The sequence below is a fragment of the Temnothorax nylanderi genome, unplaced genomic scaffold (genome assembly GCF_030848795.1).
Source record: "Temnothorax nylanderi isolate EJ_2023f unplaced genomic scaffold, tnyl_v1.0 TNYL_tig0110_pilon, whole genome shotgun sequence".
NCBI lineage: Eukaryota > Metazoa > Arthropoda > Insecta > Hymenoptera > Formicidae > Temnothorax > Temnothorax nylanderi.
The window spans coordinates 470,354-494,498 of record NW_027249172.1 but is presented as its reverse complement, the minus strand read 5'-3'; the positions used below and the strand labels follow the sequence as shown (position 1 = coordinate 494,498).

Here is a 24,145-nt window from a genome sequence, read left to right as displayed (position 1 = left end):
AAAAGATTTTGAGAGGAGATAAAGAGAGAAAGAGAGAAAGATTCTTGCAGAAATATACACGAATTTGTGCCGTTTTTAATATATGATCACATAATATCGCGCACAATACTTAATTGTTGCAATAAAGTGCGCTAATAGCTGACATTTCCAAGGGAAGCTAAGTGAAGTTAATAATTGCGGTATCTATAGCTTTCTTTTGTGTTTACGGGATAATCGGATCAACCGTCTTAGCACGAAGTGGTATCGCTGGATTTCACGTTTGATCTCTCAGAAACAGTGAGCTGTTGCAGTGCAATTTATGCTAAAAATAGTTTGCTAACCGTTCAATGTCTTCGTAATTCACGATATTTTGGACACGATGGAGTTAAGCGATTTTGTAAAACTGACCTGACGGCGAACGAACGAGACGAGAATTGTGTCTTACCGATTACTTGAAAACACATTAGAATAAGATGTCACAAGCAGAGATATACAAAGTAATATTAGAACAAAAGTACGATATATATTACTTTATACATCGTCAGAGAAACAAATTGACAAACGTTAAAAAAGTGAAACGTAAAATATGCTCTTATTAATATTTCAGTATTATGTTAGAAAGCAATAATTCTGAACAGTTAAATTTAAATTAAACTATGTGACCTGTGTCGCGTGTTGAAATAAATTAAAGATTAAGTAAGTTACAATTTTGAAGCTTATCCTCGGCATATTAAATGATATTCATAAAAATACTTAATTTTATTTAGTTATTTCAATTTTTAATTGTGCAAAAGTACTGATATATGACTCATATACTTTTCTAAATATACTTAAGTTTTCTAGAAAGATAATAAAAGATAACAATGAAATTCATTTTATATTAAAAATTTTTAACGCGTCAATATATCAATGTATTTTTATGATACGGAGTTATTAAATTAAGAAATTGTTCGCTAAAATGATCAGGTGATATTGACAGTCCAGAATAAAAATTCCGAAAGTTAAGGAAGTTCCGTAAAGATATGCATTGGCCTGCATAATACGATAAGTTGTAATTACTTGATTGACATTCATTACCGGATATCGACGGCCTCCTCGTCACATCCATAAATGCATCGCGTTGTAGCATACTTGCATTTATATTAAACTTCTTTTCGCGCTTTACAACTTTCTCCCTTGTCCATCCGACGTGCGATAAAAATTGTGTTTCTAATTATTGATCATCTACATTATAGCGTTTGGCTTTTTTTATATTGGAAAAATTCAGAAATAGCTGCAATATGATTGTTTTTAGAAGAGCATGTCAGTTTATAAAACAATAAAAGAATAATAATGAAAGAAAAGAACATAGAAAAATCATCATACTTAATAATGCATTGACGATATGTGTGTGCTACATCATATAAGATTTATTTTAAATATAGAGAAAGCAATGGCGCGTAACTGTTAATTTATGACGATTTTCATCTTTCAATAATTTTACCTGTTTTGTCGCAGTGTGCGCGCTATGGAGTATCGGTGAGACCGTTCCCTGCGACCAGTGCGGACGAGAATGCGCCGACATATGCGGTACCCGGCAGTTCCGCGCCTGCTGCTTCAACAACATGCGGAAGAGACATTCCGACTACTTCGGCCTGAAATTCTGGATGAGACCGCGGAGATACGCGGTCCACCTTTACCCGGCCTACGACGCTTAATCATCGCACCGTTCACACAATTATGGAAAATCCCACGATATAAGCCAGTTACTGCTCAATGTTATTTAATCCACGCACACCGTTCGACTAAAGTTACATGTCGCCTTTAATTTCTCCTGCTATCTCTCCCCTTCGATAACACGCTTGTCGACTTGTCGATGCTCGTAACTAAAATTAAAGGTATTACCCAGCAGCAGACACTCGGATATGATTCTTTGTGCAGTACAAAAGTCTCTTTCGTCCGATTTTATACCCAAGAGCGCATTCTCGATTAGTTGGCGTCAGTTAAGAAATTAAGTGATATGTACCCATGACACGCACGTATAAAATGAAAAATGTCTTCATTGAAAAATTATATAAATTATAGTCCTTTGGATTTTTACATTTTCTTTTTGTCAAGCTGTATATCATATTGTTTAAACATATACAACTTATTAACAGTTTAAATATACATATATAATTATATTATAATCTGATATACACATCACGCACAGTAGGATGGCCTCACGTTATGCAAATTATGTTAAAACTGAATACTATTGCACAAATTTCTTTGATTTGCACATAATTAAATTACTTTATTTACAATTATGTACAGCTTGGCAGTTTTATATCATACAAGTATTACACAAGTATACAAGTGTACTGAATCTATTGCTTTGACTTGCACATTACTAAATTAATATTGTTTAATTAATATTGCTACTGTAATCACATGATTAGAGATTTACCTTCTTGGTATATTATTTTCTATTCTTTTTTTTTCTTTTCCTTTTTGGTTCCTTTAGGCCCCTCTCGTTAGTATACGTGTGTTTACGTTTTATCGTTATGGACCTATCATTTGATGGAAGGCTTCTCTCAAAAGCCTCTCGATCTATCACTTCTACAAGATAGAAATTAAGTGGTATATATTAATTCATAGGAAAAAATTTATTTTTGCCTATTCGTCTGTATATTAGCTATAATATACTGCTTTTAATTTTTATCAAGTTTAGATTTAAATATTTAATTATTTATGTAATGACAGAAAAAAATAAAGACTTGAGATATCAAATTAAGTTGCTTTAACATAGTCATGCTTTGGTACAATAATAACGCTACGGAATGAAATAAATAACTTGTCAAAACTTCAACTCTAGAAAAATTTAAAAAAAATTACAAATTATATGATACTTTATAACAAGTATTAGTTCATTACTATTTACACGTAAAATTACAACAATATATGTATTTTATATGTAACAAAATGGTTTCTACGTTACTATCTGTTATTCTATGTGTACTTTTATAAGCGATTATAATAATAGCGATTATTTTTATCAGGTATATTTGATCTGTGTGCTGTAAATAAAATATTTCTTTCTCGCCGAAAGACGTAACGTTTTTCTTTTGTTAAAAATGGTGAGATAATTAAATCTAAACTTGATAAAAATTAATTTACTTCCTCAAATCTTGTTTAGTTTTTACGTTGTATATATATGTATATACAATAAGGATACTTATAACCGCTCTAATCGGTACATACCTCCAACATCATTATTCGATACCGGTTTATCTTCCAATACATTATTTGTCGAAGCAACGTCGACTTCTGTCAGTCTTGAGCCACCAGTTTCTTCATCGGGTATGACAAAAGTTGTTTCAGTATCGTTACATTCGATCGGAGGTTCTCCAAATATCCTCTGCCAGGTTTGTGACTTACGTTTGCTAAAGTATCATAAAACGCTCAACAATTTGTTCTATATTGCGAATTAAAGTATTAAGCAATTATAAACATACCTCGTCGTATCTGTATCTAGCCAGTCTAAACAGAGCCATGATTTTAAGTTGCGCGGTAAGCTCTGATCTGTCGGAAGCCAGGGTTTTGCACCGACATACTGAAACTGTTCCGCACATCGATACAGCTCGTCGTACCATTTGCAACATTTCTTGATCACACTCCTCACGTGGAACCTGCAAAGAAATGTATATATTACTGTCCGAATGAAAAAAAAGAATGATATGAGCTTACAAACGAATTATTTACAAAGACAATACCAAATTCTGCTTGTGGTAGCATAAGCGACCAGGGCAACGCTCCACGCGTGGCCCAATTTGATTCTGGCCCTCAAGAAGTGCGAGGCGTGCCTCGAGATCTCTTCCGTTCTGGCCATGAGCTTTCCGAAGCCTTGCGTTCTCACGAGCACGTACTCCAGAACTTGTCTGCTCGGCAAAACGTACCGCCCGTCGTCCGTTTGGAGGTCGGATCGCAAAGTCGCGTACTCCTTCATCAGAGACATGTTGTAATAGTTGAGCAACGCCCTGTTCAACTTGATCATGTACTTCAGGCCTTTGTCATTACGAAATTTGCTCTTCATCCGATAAATCAAGCGGCTCAGGACCGCGGCGTTCACATGCAGATCGCTCGTCGATTCCAGATCGTGGACAGCCGTGGTCAGTGCGGCCTCGAATCGAGTTACGTCCACGCCTAAAAGCGAAAATTAACCAGTCACCCACAAATGTACTTTAACGTAATTATATCGTTAGCTTTCGCAAGCCGCATTAGAGAGCACAGTTCCAAGCGACAAATATATTGATTCGCGAATATACTCCTTGCATTTTTCTGTCTCTTGTTCCTATCGTGCTCTTTAATATTTTCTACTCGTTTTTTTTTTACGAAAAGGTGGTAACAAAATGGATATTTTTATTTATTGTATCATAATTAATTGAACAATGAAAATTTGTATATCATTGTCCTTATTGCAAAATAATCTTAGTAAAACACGCTTGGCAGGGAACGCGCGAGGACCACGTGCCGCGCCACGTGCACGCGCGTACGCAGAAATAAAGGAAGACAATTGTACCCTTCTTCTTGGCGTCTAGCGGCCCGATCTGCCACGTTGCGTATGGCGGCCGCTCCAAAATAGACCGATTCCAAATTGCGTTCATTTTCACGGTATAATTGTGTTTTATATATACAGAATCACGTGGTGCAAAACGACGCCGCGACACTGTCGTGCACCGTCGCGGGTCGCGGGGGGAATGAAGGCGACGAAAGTGATGGACGCTCTCTCGGCTCTCTCTCTCTCTCTCGTTTGCGCATGTGCGACGTTCTCGAATAATTAGAAGGTTCTCGAAGATGAGCGAGAGCGGGAAAGAGAGAGGGCGAAGAAAAAGGGGTAATAATATTCTCTGGGGAATTAGAGGGAGGGGGAAGAAAAAGAGAGAACATCGTACAATTGCAGAATTTTGCAATATTGATGCTATATCTTCGCGGTTTTAAAAAAAGAAAGATTTGTAACAAGCATATAAAAAAAAACAATCAGAAATTAACAAGACCACGTTTTGTTGCAATTGATCCTACGTAAACGGGACAAATATAATCATAACATATTTAAAACGTATATTTAAAAAAGGTATTTTATTCTACATAGATTCTTCATATATGCGCCCCGCATAAACGAGACGATTTTACTACAAATGTAACAACGTATTACGTGCGTGTCCTGCTCCCTTTAGTCCCTTAAAAATTTTATTGTATAGAATGCGTGAATATCTCTCATACTCTTCGCCTGGCGTCAACCGTGTGTAATCCGTCTTACGTTTGTATTCAACGCTAAATGGGATATCCAATAATTCGAAACTGCGGATATAAGATACAATTATAATTTATAAATTTACATTTACAAGGCTTATGTCATAATATAATTTTAATATTAAAAGAACCTTACACACATTTAAAGAAAAAAGAAAGAAGGGAAAATAAAATGCTATGTTGAATTTCAGCCGGTCACAACGTACAATGTGACTAATGCTAGTCGATCACTTAACAGGTTTTAAAACGTATTAGACACTTTTCATCATTTTAAAAATCGATTGTACAACGTTAAGCTCTCGGATCTCGTATACAGAAAGTAAATCAGGTATAGGCTGGCAAGAAGCTCATCGTGTCATTCAATTCTTCTTGGCAGTCTCTCAAAGTTTTAAAAGAAGGTGGCTGCTTCGTTAATTCGAATTATTAGTGATATCGTGCAGTCAGTAAACGATACAATTGCGATAAGTGCCCTGCAATTATAATTACAAGATGTGTCCCTATACATAATTCAAAGCTATCCTATATTTTAGACTTAAAAACTAGAATACAAGCTAGCTTTCCACATTGCAAATAAGGAAATAAATCGGATCAATAATAATAATAATGAAAACCTACAACAATAAATTACGTAAGTGAATAAATATGTATCAAAATATATGAATATGAAACAAGTCCATCCACATTGTAATAAAAAGAATTTCTTTTTCGTCGGACAAAAAAAAATACAACTTTGGCTCTTCGTGTACGCCAGATGAAAGAAATGCTGTCAGGTGTGTGCATAACATATCGATCAAGATGAAGTTAAGTCAAGCATCGTGTTGGTGTCCTCTAACGCTGGCAATGGTAACTCATTCTTCTCCTCCTCGATTCTGGCATCAGACATCTTTAGGAACTTGATTACCTTCTCGGTAGCGGCGATTCCGCAACTACTCACTTCGTTCTGTGAAACGAAACATGCGCGTGAATAAAAGTTGCAACGCATTTTCCCGGGATAAAACGGGACGTAATGCGGGATATTTTACAACGGGATAATTACCGATGCCGTCAGATTCATGAAGTTGAAGAACTTTTGAAGTACAGATACCATAGTGGCGAAGTTCTTGTCCGGTAGTCTACTTCGTACCAGCGACTCGTACTCCTGGACAACAGAAAGAAAATTTACTAGGAAAAAAAAGGCCCGTGCTTATTCCTTAATGTATCAATGGATGAGATGTGTAACACAGGGATTAATCGTACTTTTCACTTATATCGCGTTTAATCTTTACCTTGTTATCCATTATTAAGTATCCAAGTAACAGTACTACGTATGATCCGATCAACGTATGCTCCATATGTCGTCCAGCTTTCTGTAATACTGTGAAATAACAATCATAAATCACAAATGCATCTGGACGTTCTAATAAAACATATAGATTATATCTCGGAGAAAACATGAGCATATTGGACTTTTTTTCCCTTTAATAAGACTTCTAAAAATCTTTGTCGATTGTTTTTGATGTTAGATGTATATAAGAATTTATTTTTTTTAGAAATTGTATTTAATAAATGAGATATATAGAGCGATAAATACATTTTTTTTACAATTTTGTCAAAATATATATTGTTAAATGCTGACTTGTTTAAAATGCGCGTATTATGCATTATTATTAATATATAACAAACTTTGAGCAATATTGGAAATATATAAAGGTAGATATATATGCATGCGCGGAAGTAAACGTAATACGAACATTTTGTAACGGTCTCTTCGATAAATTCTTCCTGAGATTTAGTAGTGGTCGATACCGTTTCCGTTTGTTCAGAATCTTTCTTTCCGTCCAGGATCGCGTCCGTTTTCTGTTCCTCGGCACGCGCAAGTTCCTCTTGTTTGTAAAACAAATCGATCAACGACGCCACGCCGTTTTCCTCCGCTGAAATTATTTAGATAGAAAACAACGGTTTTGTATTTTTACGATCCACGTGCGATAAAATTGAAATAGTGTCAATCAAATCAAGAAATACCTACCATCAAAAATATTTTCTGACGACGGAGGTGCCTTCGAGTCAATGAGAAGTTGCTTGTTATCGTCACACTGCTCCACCAAATTTATCAATAGGATTAATGCCAACATCATCATGTCAAACCGCTTTTCTTCCGGGAGTGATTCAGGCACGCGTAATAAAAGAAACAAGCTACAGTCCAAAACGCCAACTTGTGCGCCAACTGATTTGCTACCAAAGGCTGCGTAAAAAAATACGTTATTAGGCTAAATTAATAATGAAAACACAATATAATCAATGAATGAGTAGAAAAATCGTAGACACCTACTTAATTTTTCACTAATAATTGCAAAAATTGGTAATATCGAGAAAAAATCTTACATTGTCCGTTAAACCGATGGGTCAGATTGATGAGAACTTTAATAATTGCAAAAAGACATTCTCTAACAACAGCACCGGTAGAACTTTTATCGCTTGGATCTGTTGTTGGATGAACGGGAATCTCTTGTCCACATAGATGATATAAACTAGCTAACGTGCTTACTAATAATCCTTCTCCGTACTTTAATAAATACACCTGATTCTCTTCGTTCATATGAGTTACCTAAAAAGAACGTCATTTCTCCTCGTTAGTCAGTCTTCTTTGTAATACGGCGAACGTAATATCGGGGGGGAAAAAAAAGCACTTACATTTTCTAAGACGCGTAAACATCTGTCAACTTTACGTAATTTGTCTAATAAAGGATCTGTCCAGCCAGAGCTTAAAACATTCTGGCTGTTAATATGACGGTGGCATTCTCGAATTGTCTTTACAATATGCTCCAAGCCACCTAATTCTCGTAATTCTTCTTTGAACCATTCTCCAGCGCGCTTTGACGTAAGACTCAAGAGTGTCTCCATAGCGAGCTGACCAACCTGTTAAAAGCGCCGTATTTCCGAATTATTCGAAAATAGAAACGAAGGTACGTAAATCGCGTACGTATGTACAAGAATAAATATAAATGAATACAGAATGCTGATATTAAAAAATTGCTTACGGTGATATTATCTAGATTTAGATGCTTAGCGTGTCCTTGAGCTTGTATATCAGCGCACAACTGACGCACTTTTTCTTTGTTCTTCAGTAATTCAGCATGACTGAGACCACAATCGTCAAGAGCATCCTTATGGCTGGCATCAGATTCTAATAGACTTAACATCAATTCCAAACAATCGCGATCAAGATCCATAGCCAGACGATCTTGACTTAATACAAACATTACTGTAGCTGTGCATAGACCAAGACTCTGCAAATAGTAACAATAATGTCAACAATAATGCAATTATTATATTGTATGTTAGAAAATCAAATGAACAAGAAAATCATTTATACAACATGTAATGTGGATACGGATACGTGGAAATGAATAGAACTTTGTGTCGTGTGCGAGAGAGCGTCTATACCTGATCTTTAGTTGCATCATGAAGAGCTTTAAAAAACTTGGCAACAGTTCCATGAGCACGCACGTGCATACGAAATGCAGGAGCCATACATTTACTTGCTAATCGTATGGCTGAAAGGCAACGAGTAGCATTCGGATTATTCTCTCTCAAAGTGTCCAAGATATATTCCACATCGTCATTAAACTCCTGGAATTCTCCACTTTCTTGTATCTGATGAGCTTTCTTTACATTCTTTACTACAGTATAGAACTGCAAGGCAAGGTAAAAGCTAAATAAATATATGCGTCGAGTCGAAATAAATCACCTATACAAGGTATGATTACAATGCATTTTTTTTACATGTATAATTCGATGTCTTATATAACTGGAGACGGGAAATAATCCTGCTCACTAATTGTAATTTAAAACAAGAAGACTTTATGAAAATCTTTTATCAATAAAATCCCTGTATTATAATGGATCCTCCGAAGAAACAATCAATATTCCAAGATATAATGACTGTATTGTTCGTAGGGTACTCACCCCTTTAACTTTTTTGCCGCAACGAACGCTCGTGACCATGTCGGCCTCGTCCTCGAAATCCGCATCGGCCGCGGGATAAGTCACGACTCTCGTCAACTGCGAGGGCTCGAACTCTTCCTCGTACGCCACCGGTCCGGCGTTGCTGGAACCGGACGCGGTGGTAGGCGTGCTGTTGCCGGTGTTAGGCGTATCCGCAGCGGTGGACTCCTTGTCGCTGTCGCACCACTTGTGCTTGTACAACGCCCGTCTCTTGTTCCCGTTCGTCGCGCCGGTCGAACGGCTCTTGAAGATACTGCCTTTCTTGGCGGCGGGCTTGGTCGACGAGACGCTCGTCGACGGCGGGTCGGAAATCTGCGACTCCGAGATCGTGCTCGTCACGTGCAGCGCGATCTCAGTCTCGGCGTTCCCACTGGCACCCTCACTGTCGTCACTACCTGAAAACCAATCCTGATCCACCAAGGTCTTGGCCGCGATCTCGACCGTGGCGACGGTCTCGATCGGTCCGCGTGTAGGTAGCTCCGGCTCCGATTCGAGATCAGGCTCTGCCTCCGGCTCAGCCTCGGCTTGCTGCGCGACCACGACCGGCTCGACCGCAGCTTCATTGGTCGGGATATCTATGGAGCAATGTTGTTCAATTTGGTTCGCGACGCTCTCCGGCGTTGCCTCTTCCGCGTTCTCCGTATTGTCATTGTCATTGTCATTGTCGTCGGTACCGGCGGCCAAGGCTACCGGTGGTGCTACTTGCGGCGACGGTGGCGATGGTGCTGGCGGCGATGGCGGTGGTGGTGGTCTCGCGTCAGAATCGCTCGACAGTATATCGATCAGCTCTTGAGTCGTGGTTGGCAGTGGCTGATCGCGTCCGATCAACGGCTCGATCGTCGGTTTGGAGGAATACGTTGAGCTGCAGTCAGTCTTAACGATGTCGTAATGGGAGATAAGGGTGTTATTGGAGTCCGTCACCGATTTCCTCAGCGTCAGCGAGAGGCCGGAGCCGTGCGAGTTGGGGGTGACCGGTGTCGTCGACGGCGGCGCCACGACGGTGGTCGTCGCCGTCGTGTCCAGGTGCAGATTCTTGGCGCGACTACGCGTGGTCCTACGCATGTCCGAATTCTCCAACGGGATCGACACGGTGGAGACGACGGGTTGATGCGCACGCAGGGATCTATGATCGGACTTGAGCGTCGTCTCCGTATTGAACGTCTTACGTTCGATGTCCACCTTCGAGGGACTAGCGAGGGGAGTGGAGATCCTGTAGGTGTCGGTCTCGGGCGACTCCTGAGCGTCCTGGTGCACGTCCCCGCAAACCAATCGCGCCGTACCCTTGCATATTCTCAGGACGATCGGCGGTTTGCTCTCCTCCCGATTGGAGGTATCGGGCGTACCGGTGCTATCTAAACTTTCTACTACTTTCTTAATTGGAGTTTTCGTTACAGCCTGCTGTTGCTGCTGCTGCTGCTGCTTCTGCGCTGGCTGCTGCTGCTGCTGTTGCTGCTGCTGCTGCGGGGGTTGCTTCGGAGCACGGGCTCTCCCGTATTGCGAATCAGGTACTTGTCTGTAAATTGCCACATCCTGGCGAGATTCTTCCACCACAGGCGGGACATTTCGGCTCTTGAAGAATTTCTTCGGCTTGACAACCGCCGGGGACGCGTCCGACTTGTTGTCCGGATCGGTCTCGAAGGAGAACGGATCCTTTCCGGGATTCACGCGATTCTGGTTTCCATAATCGAGTTTCACTCTCTTCGCGCCGAAAGTATGTATATCATCTCTCCTCCCTGAAAGCGAAACAATTCTGCAATGCTGAACTCAACTCGAAATATTATATCACACATTTTCCCGTCGTTAATGACAACCGAAAACGGTTTGTTAAATAATTCTAACAGTATTAATTTAAATCAGAGTTCTTCTGAATAGAGAAAAATTTTGATTAAGGAAAAGCGTTTATGTATTAATATGACAAAATAAAATATGCATTTGTGCATAAACAATGTGGTATAAAGTACAAAAATCTTATACTTTATATATAATATTGTAATTGTGAAATCATTCTATTAAATTTTCAAGTTTCTAAATTAAACTCCGCTGAATGGAGCCATTTGGTATCATTGCCATTTAACGTTGAAATTATATCATTGGCGTAAGATCAACAATCGATTGTGCCAGCTTCTAAAAATAAATTCTGTCAATTTGTATCATTTTTACGTTACAGAAATAAATTATGCCTAGTCATACCTTTACGATACAGATTAATTTATAGGATTTACAAATATAGGAAAAACACTAACGTCCATTTCCACCAGTGCAGATTAATTTTAATCTTGGTTTAAATTACTTTTTGTCTTTTTCTAATTCTTGGAACAAGATAAAAAGAAAGTTGAACCGAGAATTAAAGTTGAATTGCATCTTGGTAGAAATGGAGTTATAAATCTGTTACGCTCATGTTATGATCAAGGTTACGCATTAGTAGCTCAATGCCATCATTCTTTCCAGATACAAAAATGTCGCGTATAATTATATAAATTTACAAATTTTCCTCTCTTTCAATTGTAAACATGGCAGATTCATCTCCAAATATTTCAATAGTAAAAAAATTTGACAGTTGCATGGTCAGCGTACAGAGCCAGAATCTAATTGTTTACAAAGCTGTTGTGTACGCCGTGCACGCGATATTTCCCTCCGCGATAACAGGCTTGATCCGCCAGGAAAGCGCTGTCGCGGCCGTCGTAGCTGCGCCGCTACATCGCGACGTAAACAGCGGTAAGGTTTGCGTACCGTTGATGTTCGTGCTCCTGATGGACGTGAAGGACGTGATGCCCCATTTGCCGACGGTGCCCGCGGACTTGGCGGCGGACGGCCGGTTGCTGTTCTCGCGGAAGAGCTTGTCGAACTGGATGCTGCCGGGCGTTACACTGCTGACCTTGCGGCTGTAGGACTTGGTGTAACTGCGGGACGTCATTGTGCGCTCGTCTCGTGGTTCCTCTTCGGCATCGCAGGGTACGATACGGCGGATAATGACGCAATCTAATTTCCTCGTGCCTCGTCGGTGACGAAGGCGGGCTGCTCAGGCTGCTGCTGCTGCTGCTGCTGCTGCACGCGCGCGCCGCGCGTTCGCTCGTTCACGACGAGGGTGCCCCGCGAGTGCCTCCTACGGGGGGGCATCGACAGGGGGGGGGGGGGGCGCGAGAGCGCGATATCACTGCCTACCCCCCTCGCGCAGAGATCCGGGGCCCCGAGGATTCAGCTGCGGCGGGCGGCGGTGTCCCGCGGCGGTGCGATAACGTGCACCGAAACAAACGCCATATTCCGAGCCACTCCGACGCGCACGGGGGACGAACGGGGCCTTCTCGCGCGCTCGCTCGCTCGCTCTCACTCGCTCGCTCTCTCTCTCTCTCTCTCTCTCTCTTGTTCGCTCGGTCGCTTGCTCGCGCGCGACGCCGAGCCGACGAAACGAAAGACGAAATTCGATTAACGATCGGAGCGATCCCGGTCGGGCGCCGAGCCGCACGTCGTTCGCGGTACTCCCTCGGCACTTACTGCTGACGCCTCCGCCGTCGTCTCGCCGTCGCTACTCCGCTTCTTTTCCGCCGCTCGGCTACCATCAATTTCTCAGACTCGTGGGGATTATCAATCATCAACATAGATCTCGAGCCATCTGCCGATGTTTTTCGTTTCGGGATTTAGATGCACGTACAAGAGGAGGTGTGCGTGTATACATACATATATATGTATATGCGCGGGAGGAGAAGGGAAAAGGAATGGAGTTGTCACGTACAGTCACATACACAGTGCGCGGAGTCACACGATGTCTCTTGCCGGTCTTGCCGTCTTCATCAGCAGATGACGCTCCGTCTCCGGCCATCCTTATGGAAGGTTCACACTGCGTCCACCTGCGTCCGGTGACTCCGGTGTCCGACGAGGCCGGTTCTATTGGTCGTAGCGTTGTCAGTCGTAACTCGTGAGAAATCGACCAATCAGTCGATTATTATTCTCCTCAAATTCGACAAAACGCTTTTTTTTAAATATTTAATTACAATCTTACTCTTAATGTAAATGAAATAAGAAAAATAAAATTGTGAAGTTTTTGAAAAAGCTATGAAGAATTATTTATTTTATCACCTTCTCTTTTGCTTTTCTCTTTTTAATAACTCATATACTTAAATCTTACTCCTAATCTAAATTTAAAAAAATGAAATTAAGATTTTCAAAAATGTTATGTAATTACAAATTCTTGGAAGTTGACAGAATTCTTTATGACTTCCACTGGCCTGCGAGAAAAAAAGAATTAAAGATGAACCGTGCAGGAAGTTCAGCTAAAAAGAATTAAATAAATTCAAGAATCGAGCCCCAGGCCTATTGATTGAAATAGATTGTTAAGAATACTGAAATATGAATAAAATTTGTCTTTTGGTTAAATCCTTATTGACTGCGTTAATAAATCAAGGTACCTATTCTTGAAATCGTTCGTTATGAAAGGAATTCGTTTATGAACGAAAAGGTGAGGATTTCCTTTCTGCACTCCAAACAGGTTCACTCGCTCTTTGCAGCCGAACTTTTCTCATCTCTTCCTCATTTTCCCTCTATCTTTTTTCAACGTCTGATTATGTAGCTGTCTCATTTTAAGTGCAGAAGGTACAACGTAGTGCAGCTACAAGGAACAGTTGTATACATATGTGCAATACGTGTTGACTGTCGAAGTCACTGGTGGTCACTGGTCACTGTCAGAGTCAGCTGTCAAACGTGCGGGATGTCAGAGAGACTGATCGGCGACCCGACGAAGCACGTCAGCCGCGAGATGGACCGCACGAAGTCCTAATTCTACCTTGGACCGCGAATGTTAATAACGATCACTCAACTCCAGTGTTCAACCTCGTCCAAAGCTGCTTCTTGAATATATATAGGGCGTATAGGCGTGTAATAATCTATGAATTTAGGCGTATTCAACAGAGTTAATCTCAAGGTGCTTATATCTGACAAATTTTGCACTTAGTCGCGCCCATTTTTAATCATGGGAACGTACGTCCCGATTTACATTTATTTGTAGTCGCACTTGTGTGCTTGATCTCAATTATCTTGTATTTGGTGCCTCTGATTCTTCTAAAGCAAGTTCTAAAGTTATCAAAAATGGGAGGAACCTAATGTTTTTGTATGTTTTCAGGATTCCCAAGGAGGGATGTATTCAGAATGGGCCTCGCTGAGCACTCTGATCCAACAAGGCTCGGAGGAAAGCCAGAGCGTACTGGAGAAGTTCCCCCCTGGCGCAGGGAAGGAGGTCGCGCTGTCCATAGTCCGCCAACTCGCCGCAAATCTCGGTATCACCCAGGCGGGAGAACCTAGTCCGCTCTCCACCGACAGGGAAGTTCAATGGTGCATGGAGGTGATATGCTTCGGCCTGTCGCTGCCGCTGGCCGAGCACGACACCGTCAGGGATTGCGTGAACATATACTGCGAGTGGCTCTCCGCTCTGTACTCAACGCCGAAGATCTCTGTGCCCAGACCGATCGTGGACGACCCGAACTTCTACGCCAGGAAGATCATAAGTCATTTTTACAATCTGTTCGTGCCGAGAAAAGGGGAAGGTGAGACAAGACTCGGTTTTCTTTACCTGTCCAAAGTTGCTGTCCGATTTCTTTGATAAAATTTCATTTTCTTTCCCAAAGTCTGGCCTTTTCTGTATCAGGATCTAGGTAATCCATGATATGTATGACTTTTCTGCGAATACACATTAGCAAAATGTGCGTTTCTTGTATCAATATTGATATCTGTGAGATAGGTTACCCTTCGAAAAATATTTCTAGGTACAGATACGATAAATCGGCAAGCTGTCCTGTGTCATCGAGTACTCAGGACTTTGCAGCAAATCGCGAGAGGCCCAGCGACTCTAGAGAGAGAAACTTGGGAGAGTCTGTTATTATTTCTCATCGGTATTAACGACGCGCTGTTAGCACCACCGGCAACGAGAGAGGATGCGGGAGAACAATTGTGCGAGAGGGTGCTCGGCGTATTGCTAGAGGTACGGGAATACTGGTCAATTAACGACATGGACATTTGTAAACTTAAAGAACAATATTTTTTTTCAGGTCTGGCTGGTCGCCTGCGAACGCAGTTTCCCTTCACCTCCATTGTGGCGAACGTTACGAGAGTCCTGCTTGCGATGGCGTCACAGATTGGCTCTGGTGGAACAGTGGAATCGCGTGTGCCTCGCTCTTACGGCGAGGCTGTTGCATATTATGTATGGGCCGATGTTTCCCGAATTGAAAATAAGTATGTGTCTCTGATAGACTGCACGCTCGTTTAACAGAGCTCGCGCATTGTAGCGTGCTGTACTATGATAAGCAAAACTCTATATTAATAGGCGAGGAAGACACGCAACTGGTATCACCTACTATGTCGGACGAGGCGGTGGCGCAGGCATGGTACAGGCTGTTGCGTACCATCGGCGATCCCGTGGACCTGTGCAGACCCGCCGTCGTCTCGCAAACGCAAGCATTTCTGCAGTACGCTATCGCCAGCCCTAACGTCATAGATCCGTGCCAGCATCCGTGTCTGCAAAGTTTGCCGCAGATATTTCTGAAAGCTATAAAAGGCATAGCGGGTCAGGTCGATGCCTTTCTGGGTAAGTCCAGGCTGTTGATCCGATCGGAACGTTAAATTCGTGATCTACCCTCGAAGGCTGTGCTGTAACTTGTAAATTATACCCAGAGGCTAGGCGGTGTCGAATGTACATTTCCTGAAATTCGTTTCTACCTATGACACTCGCACACCTGTCGGCTTGTTCGCTTGTTACCTGGTGGCGGTTGCACATTGTCGCAAATGTTTTAGGAGTTTCACAGGCATGCTGCTGGGAGGAGTGTTGCGTGTCCAACGTCACGTCGGGAAATAGCGGCACTGGCAGCGGGGGTGTCGGGTGGGACAGGTCGAGCAGTAGGGATCAGCCTCAGCCGTCTCCCACACCCCCAACACAACGCAGACTTGCCAAAAGTTTCAGTGTCACTCCTTCCGCAGTCACTAAGGGTATCTCAGTGCAATACTTTTTCTCGCTGATACGTCGATACTGTTGCTCGATCAGTCAATTGTCTTCTCCGCTAAAATCTAAAGTCACGAATACTGTATAGCACTCATTTTGTATCATAATGTTTTCTTTTTATACTATATTCTGTATACTTTATATTATATTATTAGAATTTGCTCTAATAAGATATACAACAATTGTGAATTATTAGTCTTTAGTGAACTTGTACTCCATGGCACTTCATTCGTCGCTGTTACAAAGCATCCTGTAGAAACGCGTAAATATTTTGCAGGAATCCCGAAAGCGTCGTTAATCGGATTGACGACGAGCCGTGTAACTAGTACACCGCCGATGCTAATATCCAATTCCGGACCGTCATCCGCTTCGAGTACTGCATGTAATATTATTTTTCTAAGTTCACAATTATATAGCAGAGAGCAGAGATATCTCCGTTTTGATCACACGTGTGTGATTTACAGCTATGACCTCGCTTGGCCAGGATATTAGACCTCCTTTAGCTCCAGGACGACCCAAGTGTAACAGTATACTGCATCTCTTCGGGGAATGGTTGTTCGAGGCCGCGTTTATCGGTACCGAAGGTTGGTCGCAGAACTTACCGCGTAAGTATCGCTGTATGTGAGATAAAAGAATGTCTTACGCATGGTTGTATTTTATATGTGATGATCGTCTCGTGAGCAGAACCGTCAGGCGCTTCAAAACGTCCGTCTTCGGTACTTGTGGACGGGCCGAGTTCTCTGCAGGAAACCGTGAGCGACGTACCGCCGACACTTTGCATAGACCGCTACGAGTCTGGCAGAGCGGAGGCATTGGGCGCGCTGTGTAGAATTTTCTGCGCCAAGAAAACAGGCGAAGAGATCTTACCCGTGTACCTGGCCAGATTTTACCAGGCGATGTATCACGGCCTCAAAGTCGACGAGGTATCGGTTGCAGCTCATATTTTTCGGATAGACCTCGAAAGAGATAGAAGTAACCTGCGTGTATTTAATTTGTTTTCAGTCCCGCGAATGTGGCGAAACATTAGCGAGTATTCTGTTGAATTCGGCTGATCTGTTTCGCCTCGATTTGAATGGTATACAAGTCTTGGTGCCGGCCGTGTTGTCCGCTCTGGAGGTGGTCCTACCGGAGAAAGACCTGAAGCTGAAATCTAATATGGTATCAAAGCCGGACTTGCGAAGGGCCTCGATACATCTGCTAATATCAATGTTAACGCTGCCTCTGCATTTTCAGGTAAACATAAATGTAATTTCCTCTTCTTTCCTGAATTGCTTTACTAAAATTTATTAATGTTTAATAAATTGTCATATTCAACACGGACGCGATCACGTAATTGAAGAAGTATGTACGTGAATATTTCATTGCAGAACCTCGCCATTAAGGAGCTTCCGATATTCCCAGGCACGAATTTATCCGAGAAAAGTCCCGTAACGTTTGTACAATTAAAACCGAGACTCATGAATCTACTCATAAACGCTTTACAAGTGGAGACCGATCCTCAGAATACACACATGCTATTGGGTAAGTTAATAAAGGGGTACCGCTATTGAAATTGAGATTGTTTGCGATTTAACTTTCGCTCTTGCACCGTGTATCTTCAATTGAATCCTCTATTTATGATGATGATCAATGAAATTCTTATTTCTTTGACAAAGTTAATTTTCCGTGGAACTAAAACTTAAAAGAAAGAAATCAACATCCCGTTGAGAAGTAGAAAATTATATAGATAAAAATAAATGTTGACGTGTAAATAATTCTTGTCAGGGGCTTTGTTACTGAGCGTACAAGATTCTGCAGCAGCGGAAGAAGTGGAACAGGTCACGCAACCCGACACGGTAGCCAGTGACTCGGCAACTAATTTATTATCTTCAGGTTCGTCCTTGATACTAAATGATATTAGCTTGCACTCGGATAAATGCACTGTTTTCAGTTTCTTAGTAACTTTTGTCTGTTCAAATTTTATAAGTGATCCTGTGATCATAGGCACTATTTTTTATGTATCATATGACGAAGAGCAGTATAAACACATTGCTTTATTGTTATTTTATATTATATAAGAAAATAATTGGCAATTCTTCTTTAGATTGCCCATGAAGAGTGTAAAAAGTAATGTGATAAAGAACGATTCTTTAAAGGTACTTCTTAAAGTAATAACTCTAAAGCAATAATTTAACAATTAATTTCACTAATTTTACGAGATACAGTAAAACTCGTTATTATAATTTGATAGAATTGTTTTATGACCTATGGATAACGCCTATGATCACGACTGGGTTTTTTCTCTGATGCCAATAAGATAGCAATGTCCCAGTATACTGCTACTTTATTTAATACAGAGACTTCTTATTAATATTTATCGATAGCTTATGAATGGGAGTAAATCAGTATGAGGGCGCAAAATATTCGAATTACAATGCTTAATGTCACCTCTCATCGTATCAGCTTTACACGTGCTTATATATGAAACGTTAATTTTTTTATTGTTATATTACGAATTGTGTTCCGTTGTGCGTTTCGCCATTGTACCGTCTTATCATCGCTTAATATAGTCACCAGCGATTCGGCCAGTCAAATAAGTATATCCAGTGATCAGCGATCAATTGGCGATGCCTCTGATATTGCAACCCTTCAAGAGGAATGCATTGCGTTTGGTAAATACAAATACTGTTTTATCTTGCTACACTATCTTGCTAGAAAAATCGCATTCGAAGACATTCGTAGAGTGCGAATTTCATTTTTGCTTGTCGTTTATGTTTTTATCGTTATGTTCAAAGTTTTCCTTTCTCTCTTTCTCTCTCACTATATATATATATATATATATATATATATATACGTAGCATTTGTTATATTTATAAATATTTATATATGTATATATTTACTGGTGTAAAACATAGACATGTGATATTATTTCTTATAGACCTAGAGACTAAATGAGAGGGACATTCTTACAGATTCCGCCCATGCTCTTTTTGTACGAGCAACGTACTTGGTGTGTCACCGTTTGATTTCGTCATGGAAGACTGACTTGAACATCTCTCTAGCAGCACTCGAGATGCTATCGGGGTTAGCACGCACACGCATTCGCGAAACAGGTAGCAAGATCAATGCAGATTAATTGTATCTGCAAGATTTAAATTTCGTTATACGTATATACATATATATCCTACATATGCAAGAAATATAGATACTTATCTCCTGTCTTGTTTCAAATAATTCTGCATGCAGCAAGGAAGCTCACAGGTTCGATATCTGTCAGATAAAAATTGTCAGCTCTAACGTTGAACGCTCTTGGAACAAAGTGCGCGTCGAAACGCTGTGTATGTATTGCAGATGCTCTGGAATGCAAGAGGGCGGTAAAATGGTTGTGCGACTACATTTCGTATCAGTGTTGGCGTCCACCTCCGGCGCACTCTAAGGATCTCCATTCGTCCATCGTCGCGGCGTTCACTTGCCTGACAACCTGGCTAACTGCTCATCCGCAATTGTTACAGGTTGGCGACTTTTTATGGATGATTTACGAAATTAATCTTACTTGAAATTCTATATATACATTGATTCCTTTTTTTCTGCTGTTGAAGGACAAAGACTGCTTGACTACAGTATTGGAAGTCGTTGAGCTCGGAGTGTCCGGCACCAAGAGTGTCGGAAAACCGGGAGAACCTATCAAAATGAAAGACGAAAAAGAACTAAAGCCTGCTTCTATGCGCGTAAGAGACGCTGCCGATGTTCTTCTCACTATTCTGTTGGAACAGGTTTGTTTGCCACAGTATAACATATAAAAAAAGGCACACAAGTGCGCGGTAATCCAAGATATTTAATGCTAGAATTTGAATCTTTTGGTATTTCTAGGGATTTATATTAAGATTTTTTTTTCAACAGCTCTTAAGAATTTTTAATCGAAGAAGCTATCTCCTCTCAATTTCGTCGAATTTATTTATAATTGTACTTCTCTCTATAGGTCGGTTACTTCCCAAGCGCCTGCGGGGCACAATCGCTTTCGTCATTGTTGGACGAAGTATCTTTGCTTCGGCACTGCAACAGCTGGACCGGTGGACGCGTGGCACGACAAGCGGCCGTCGAGAGATTTCGTTACTTCGTGTCCGAGAGCGCGATTGTGTTAGCGCTGTTGGAGGAACCACTGGGGAACGATCAGGATCCTCAGCCGACCGTGACGGTCCTAATCCGTGGACCGTTCGGCAGACACGCGTGGACGATGCAGCTCCGTCATTTACCGCGTCATCGATCCAGCATCAGAAGTATAAACAGCAATCCCGGACGACCCCTGCCGTTAGCTGAAGCCGCACCACGAACGGATTATAAACCGAGATTCTTCCCAGATAATGTAGATCGCATTCCTCACTGTAAAGTGTAAGTGAACGCCTGCAGCACAGATCTTATATTTAACTTAGGGCTATAAGTATTCGAATATAATTAAAATAAATTAAAGTAAATTAGATGTAAAATTTCCAACATATAAATGATACAATTCTGATTAGACGTGATATTCAAAATACTCGGCTGTTTGAGTTAATTGCATAATGAGATTCGAATATCTGAAATTTGGAATCGCATTTTACAACATTCTAATCCAAACGATATTTAATTGCGTGATCTTCATGGCAGGGATGAATCGATACCGAGTCTCGAGGCAGTTATGAGTGACAACGATGCTGTACGTGATGAACATCAGATCCTCGTGCAGTTCTTAGAACGTCAGATAACGCTCGAGTCGAAGCATGACAATGGTAGTGTAAAGGATGCAGAAGACAAAACCGATGAATGCGTACCGCCCCAGGTCTGTCACGAGTTCCAAACGGCTCGTCTATTCCTGAGCCATTTCGGTTTCTTAAATATGGAACCTAAGGAGAACGAGGAATCGAGAAGTAGCGGGCTAATCGCTCTAGATCCGACCATCCCTGGTTTCTGTACGGACTTGGAAACTCTGGACAATATCAGCCCGCGAACGTGCGACACCGTTCACATCTTTTACGTAAAAGCTGGTCAAAAGTCTGCCTCCGAAATATTGTCAAACGTGGTAAGACATTGGTTTTCCAATCATAGTAATATATATTATCGTTTTTATCTATTCTATGTTGTGAATTTTCCTTAAAAAAAAAAAGAAAGCACAACTTCACGCTACACATCTTACGTTCACAGCTGCACGAGGAGAATGTGTCGCCAAATTTCTTGGAATTCTTAAGCTCTCTCGGTTGGCCCGTTTCCGTGTCAGGTCACGCGGGCTGGACGGGCCACGTATCTACTTCGTGGAGAGTAACGGCGCAAGTCAACGTGCCACAGCCAGCTCACAGCAATCACGGTGGCGCCCTTTACAACGGTGACACTCACGTATTGTATTGGGCGGATGTGAGTTCGGAAATCGCGTTTGTTGTGCCTACGCAGTCGTATCTCATCGCCAGTACGGATTCATTAGAGGAGACCAGTTACAATAGCGATATCAGTGCCAGTGGACAAGGTAAATCTTAAAGGCGAGAATACTAATTAAAATACAGATTTTAGAAACTTATTTGCTTTCCTATTATCTGCGGAAGACCTTTAGATTATTATGTATAACGAATATGGTTTACTTCTCAGAAGCACAGTTTATATTGTTTTTTTTGTTACAGCCTGGTTTGAACGGAGCATCAGTGAAAGTACGGACACACGCAGCAGTGGAACGTCACAAAATACAACGCAGACTTCTCGAGCGATGTCGCTCGATTTGGAGAAACAGCCGTCGAGCTTGCCGGGAGCAGGTCCGACGAATTCTTCGAGTGCAGATCCCATCAGGCCTAGAAGGTCGGCAAAGCAAGCTCTGCCGTCTCAAACTAATACAAAAATCATGATTGTGTGGTTGGAGAGTCTGGAAGATCATATCCAGTTCCCGATTGGTACGTTCACTCTTTTTCCACAAGCAAAACGTCCCGAAACTCGCGATTAATTAATTCTTTCTCGCATCAAATTAAATGCTCTTATTGGATTGTAGGCGATCTGCTTCCTTCCACCTACACCGGGCTGGAACAAGCGAGGACGCTGCAAGCTACCGATGTGCACGTTGTCTTTCTTCAAGCCCTCGCTAATGGTTTGATGCGGGTCAGATTGCAGGGGCCGGTTTCGAGAATCAATTTGGCGACGCCCTTAATCGACGGTATGGTGGTATCGAGAAGAGTCTTGGGAACGTTGGTTAGACAAACGGCTCTTAATATGGGACGTAGAAGAAGGCTGGATAACGACAGGTAATAAAATTAATAATGAAGATCATACTTCTGTATTCTGTTAATTATATCACGTTTACATTGAAAAGTTATGTGCATTCTTTTATTTTGGATAAAACGTATAAATGCATATATTCATGTTTCAGTTATCATCCACCGCACGTCCGAAGACGTCTAAAAATTCAAGAGATGGTACAAAAATATAAAAGAAATTTAACGGACCCAGAGTTATTGACACTTTTATTCAGCAGCACTCAAACTTATTAAGTCAAAGGAATTTTCAAGAATCTCATCTATGAACTTGAGTTTCGGGACAGCGGTAGCCTAATTCCTTTGCTGCAAAGTAATTTTTGTAAAATTTAAGGAGATGGATCTTATACTTTATGCCATATATTAAGTATCGTGAAGATAAAGTTATTATCTTCTGAAATAACAGAGAAGATAACATTTACTTCAGAAAATGTAAGTAAACTTTTTTTTCCGATTGTTACAAATTCGTAATAAAGCAGAGCGAGTGATTTTCTATCTGTATCTATTTCTTATCGAAAGACATGCTCATTGTATTAATAATTCTTTATTTCCAACATCATTTTTCTATATTTTGTTCAGATTCCTTAAATAAAAAACGAGCTATATAATAACGTGTCGAAATATAAAAGATAACAATTACAAAATAATAATTCTCACGTTATAACGAAAAATGTTATCAAGTGTCGCACTTTACAAGTTTAAGGTTCCTGAAATCTCGCCGCGGTCATGTTAGATCGTGACAAAAAGATATTTTGATGAAAAAAAAAAAAAACACTTCAGATCGCTTTTTAACACACTTATAAAATATTCTGAAAACTTTGACGGCGGCGAATACCTAGGAGCCTTAAAATAAAAACACTTGGGAGACCACAGTAAAGAAAGATGATAATGATTCGGAGAAAAAATTATTTACATTTTCTGATTGTTCTCAGTAGACTTTTCACAAATTGATTTTATCTCTCAATGCGTTATGTATATATGTACAAAGATTATTCTTAATCTGAGAAAGAATTAAGCATTTTCAAGAATTTCAATATAAAATTTTCTGATAATCCTAGTTCCCGGTTATTTTACGCACAATTCTGAAACTTAATTCTAAGGATGATAAGAAAGATGATTAAAATGTATTACGAGTGCATTCAATTGACGGATTATATGATTTTCTGATGAACGAAGTCTATTAAAAAATAGAAAGATGATGCCGTAGATGAATGTTTCGGGAGAATATATTTTTGTTATATGATTTTTAATATATGTGTACTACACATAAAAGGCTTTGTACATATATTACTACTTGTAAAATCAGTATTGTAGATAACATTGTAAAAAATAAATTATCTAATTGCATATAATTGAAAGCTATTTCAATATAAATATAAAACAGTGGAAAGATGTAATTTATTCAATTAGTTTACTATGATTATATTTTATACATAAATCTCACCTTGCATACATATATGTACCAAATGATTCTTTTATGTCCACTTTTACCAATGTAGATTAACTTTAATCTTGATTTAACGTACTTTTATTGTTTTTTAATTTTTAGAACTAGAGAAATATAAAAAGTAAGTTGAACCGAGATTAAAGTTAATCTATATGAGTAAAAATGGACATTAGGGATACGCGTACTATCTACTTTGTTAATTAATATTATACTTATTAATTGATGTTATTATCTATTAGT

The 24,145-nt window shown here is 40.5% G+C and overlaps 3 protein-coding genes across 7 annotated transcripts; 1 reads left to right on the top strand and 2 right to left on the bottom strand.

The window, feature by feature from the left end:
* Positions 1 to 2,224: 2,224 nt before the first annotated feature.
* Positions 2,225 to 4,714, bottom strand: LOC139776027 (nucleolus and neural progenitor protein). Its single transcript, XM_071712430.1, has 5 exons — positions 4,520 to 4,714; positions 3,714 to 4,143; positions 3,456 to 3,629; positions 3,202 to 3,383; positions 2,225 to 2,559 (listed from the first exon to the last, which is right to left on the bottom strand). The coding sequence occupies exons 1-5, from the start codon at positions 4,602 to 4,604 to the stop codon at positions 2,420 to 2,422; spliced, it is 1,011 nt and encodes a 336-aa protein (XP_071568531.1). The 5' UTR covers positions 4,605 to 4,714; the 3' UTR covers positions 2,225 to 2,419.
* Positions 4,715 to 5,057: 343 nt separating this feature from the next.
* Positions 5,058 to 12,951, bottom strand: Wapl (wings apart-like). The gene is made up of 11 exons (XM_071712424.1): positions 11,965 to 12,951; positions 9,196 to 10,967; positions 8,674 to 8,922; positions 8,268 to 8,516; positions 7,921 to 8,145; positions 7,612 to 7,834; positions 7,256 to 7,471; positions 6,981 to 7,160; positions 6,516 to 6,604; positions 6,287 to 6,388; positions 5,058 to 6,190 (listed from the first exon to the last, which is right to left on the bottom strand). Exons 1-11 carry the CDS (start codon positions 12,146 to 12,148, stop codon positions 6,041 to 6,043), a joined length of 3,639 nt encoding a protein of 1,212 aa, XP_071568525.1. The 5' UTR covers positions 12,149 to 12,951; the 3' UTR covers positions 5,058 to 6,040.
* An 893-nt stretch (positions 12,952 to 13,844) lies between these two features.
* On the top strand, positions 13,845 to 23,810 carry LOC139776037 (ral GTPase-activating protein subunit beta). 5 transcript variants are annotated; one of them, XM_071712450.1, is made up of 24 exons: positions 13,845 to 14,149; positions 14,348 to 14,768; positions 14,850 to 14,876; positions 14,988 to 15,202; positions 15,270 to 15,453; positions 15,545 to 15,805; positions 16,012 to 16,203; positions 16,494 to 16,598; positions 16,681 to 16,800; positions 16,901 to 17,139; positions 17,219 to 17,449; positions 17,584 to 17,737; positions 17,981 to 18,088; positions 18,766 to 18,867; positions 19,168 to 19,308; positions 19,442 to 19,456; positions 19,547 to 19,707; positions 19,795 to 19,968; positions 20,175 to 20,584; positions 20,840 to 21,251; positions 21,374 to 21,689; positions 21,841 to 22,104; positions 22,200 to 22,449; positions 22,575 to 23,810. In XM_071712450.1, the coding sequence occupies exons 1-24, from the start codon at positions 14,114 to 14,116 to the stop codon at positions 22,693 to 22,695; spliced, it is 4,659 nt and encodes a 1,552-aa protein (XP_071568551.1). In that variant the 5' UTR covers positions 13,845 to 14,113; the 3' UTR covers positions 22,696 to 23,810. The 5 variants fall into 5 exon arrangements, with proteins under 5 accessions (XP_071568551.1, XP_071568549.1, XP_071568554.1 ...); XM_071712448.1 differs by having other exon boundaries at positions 16,681 to 16,821; XM_071712453.1 differs by lacking the exon at positions 18,766 to 18,867 and having other exon boundaries at positions 16,681 to 16,821.
* Positions 23,811 to 24,145: the final 335 nt, after the last annotated feature.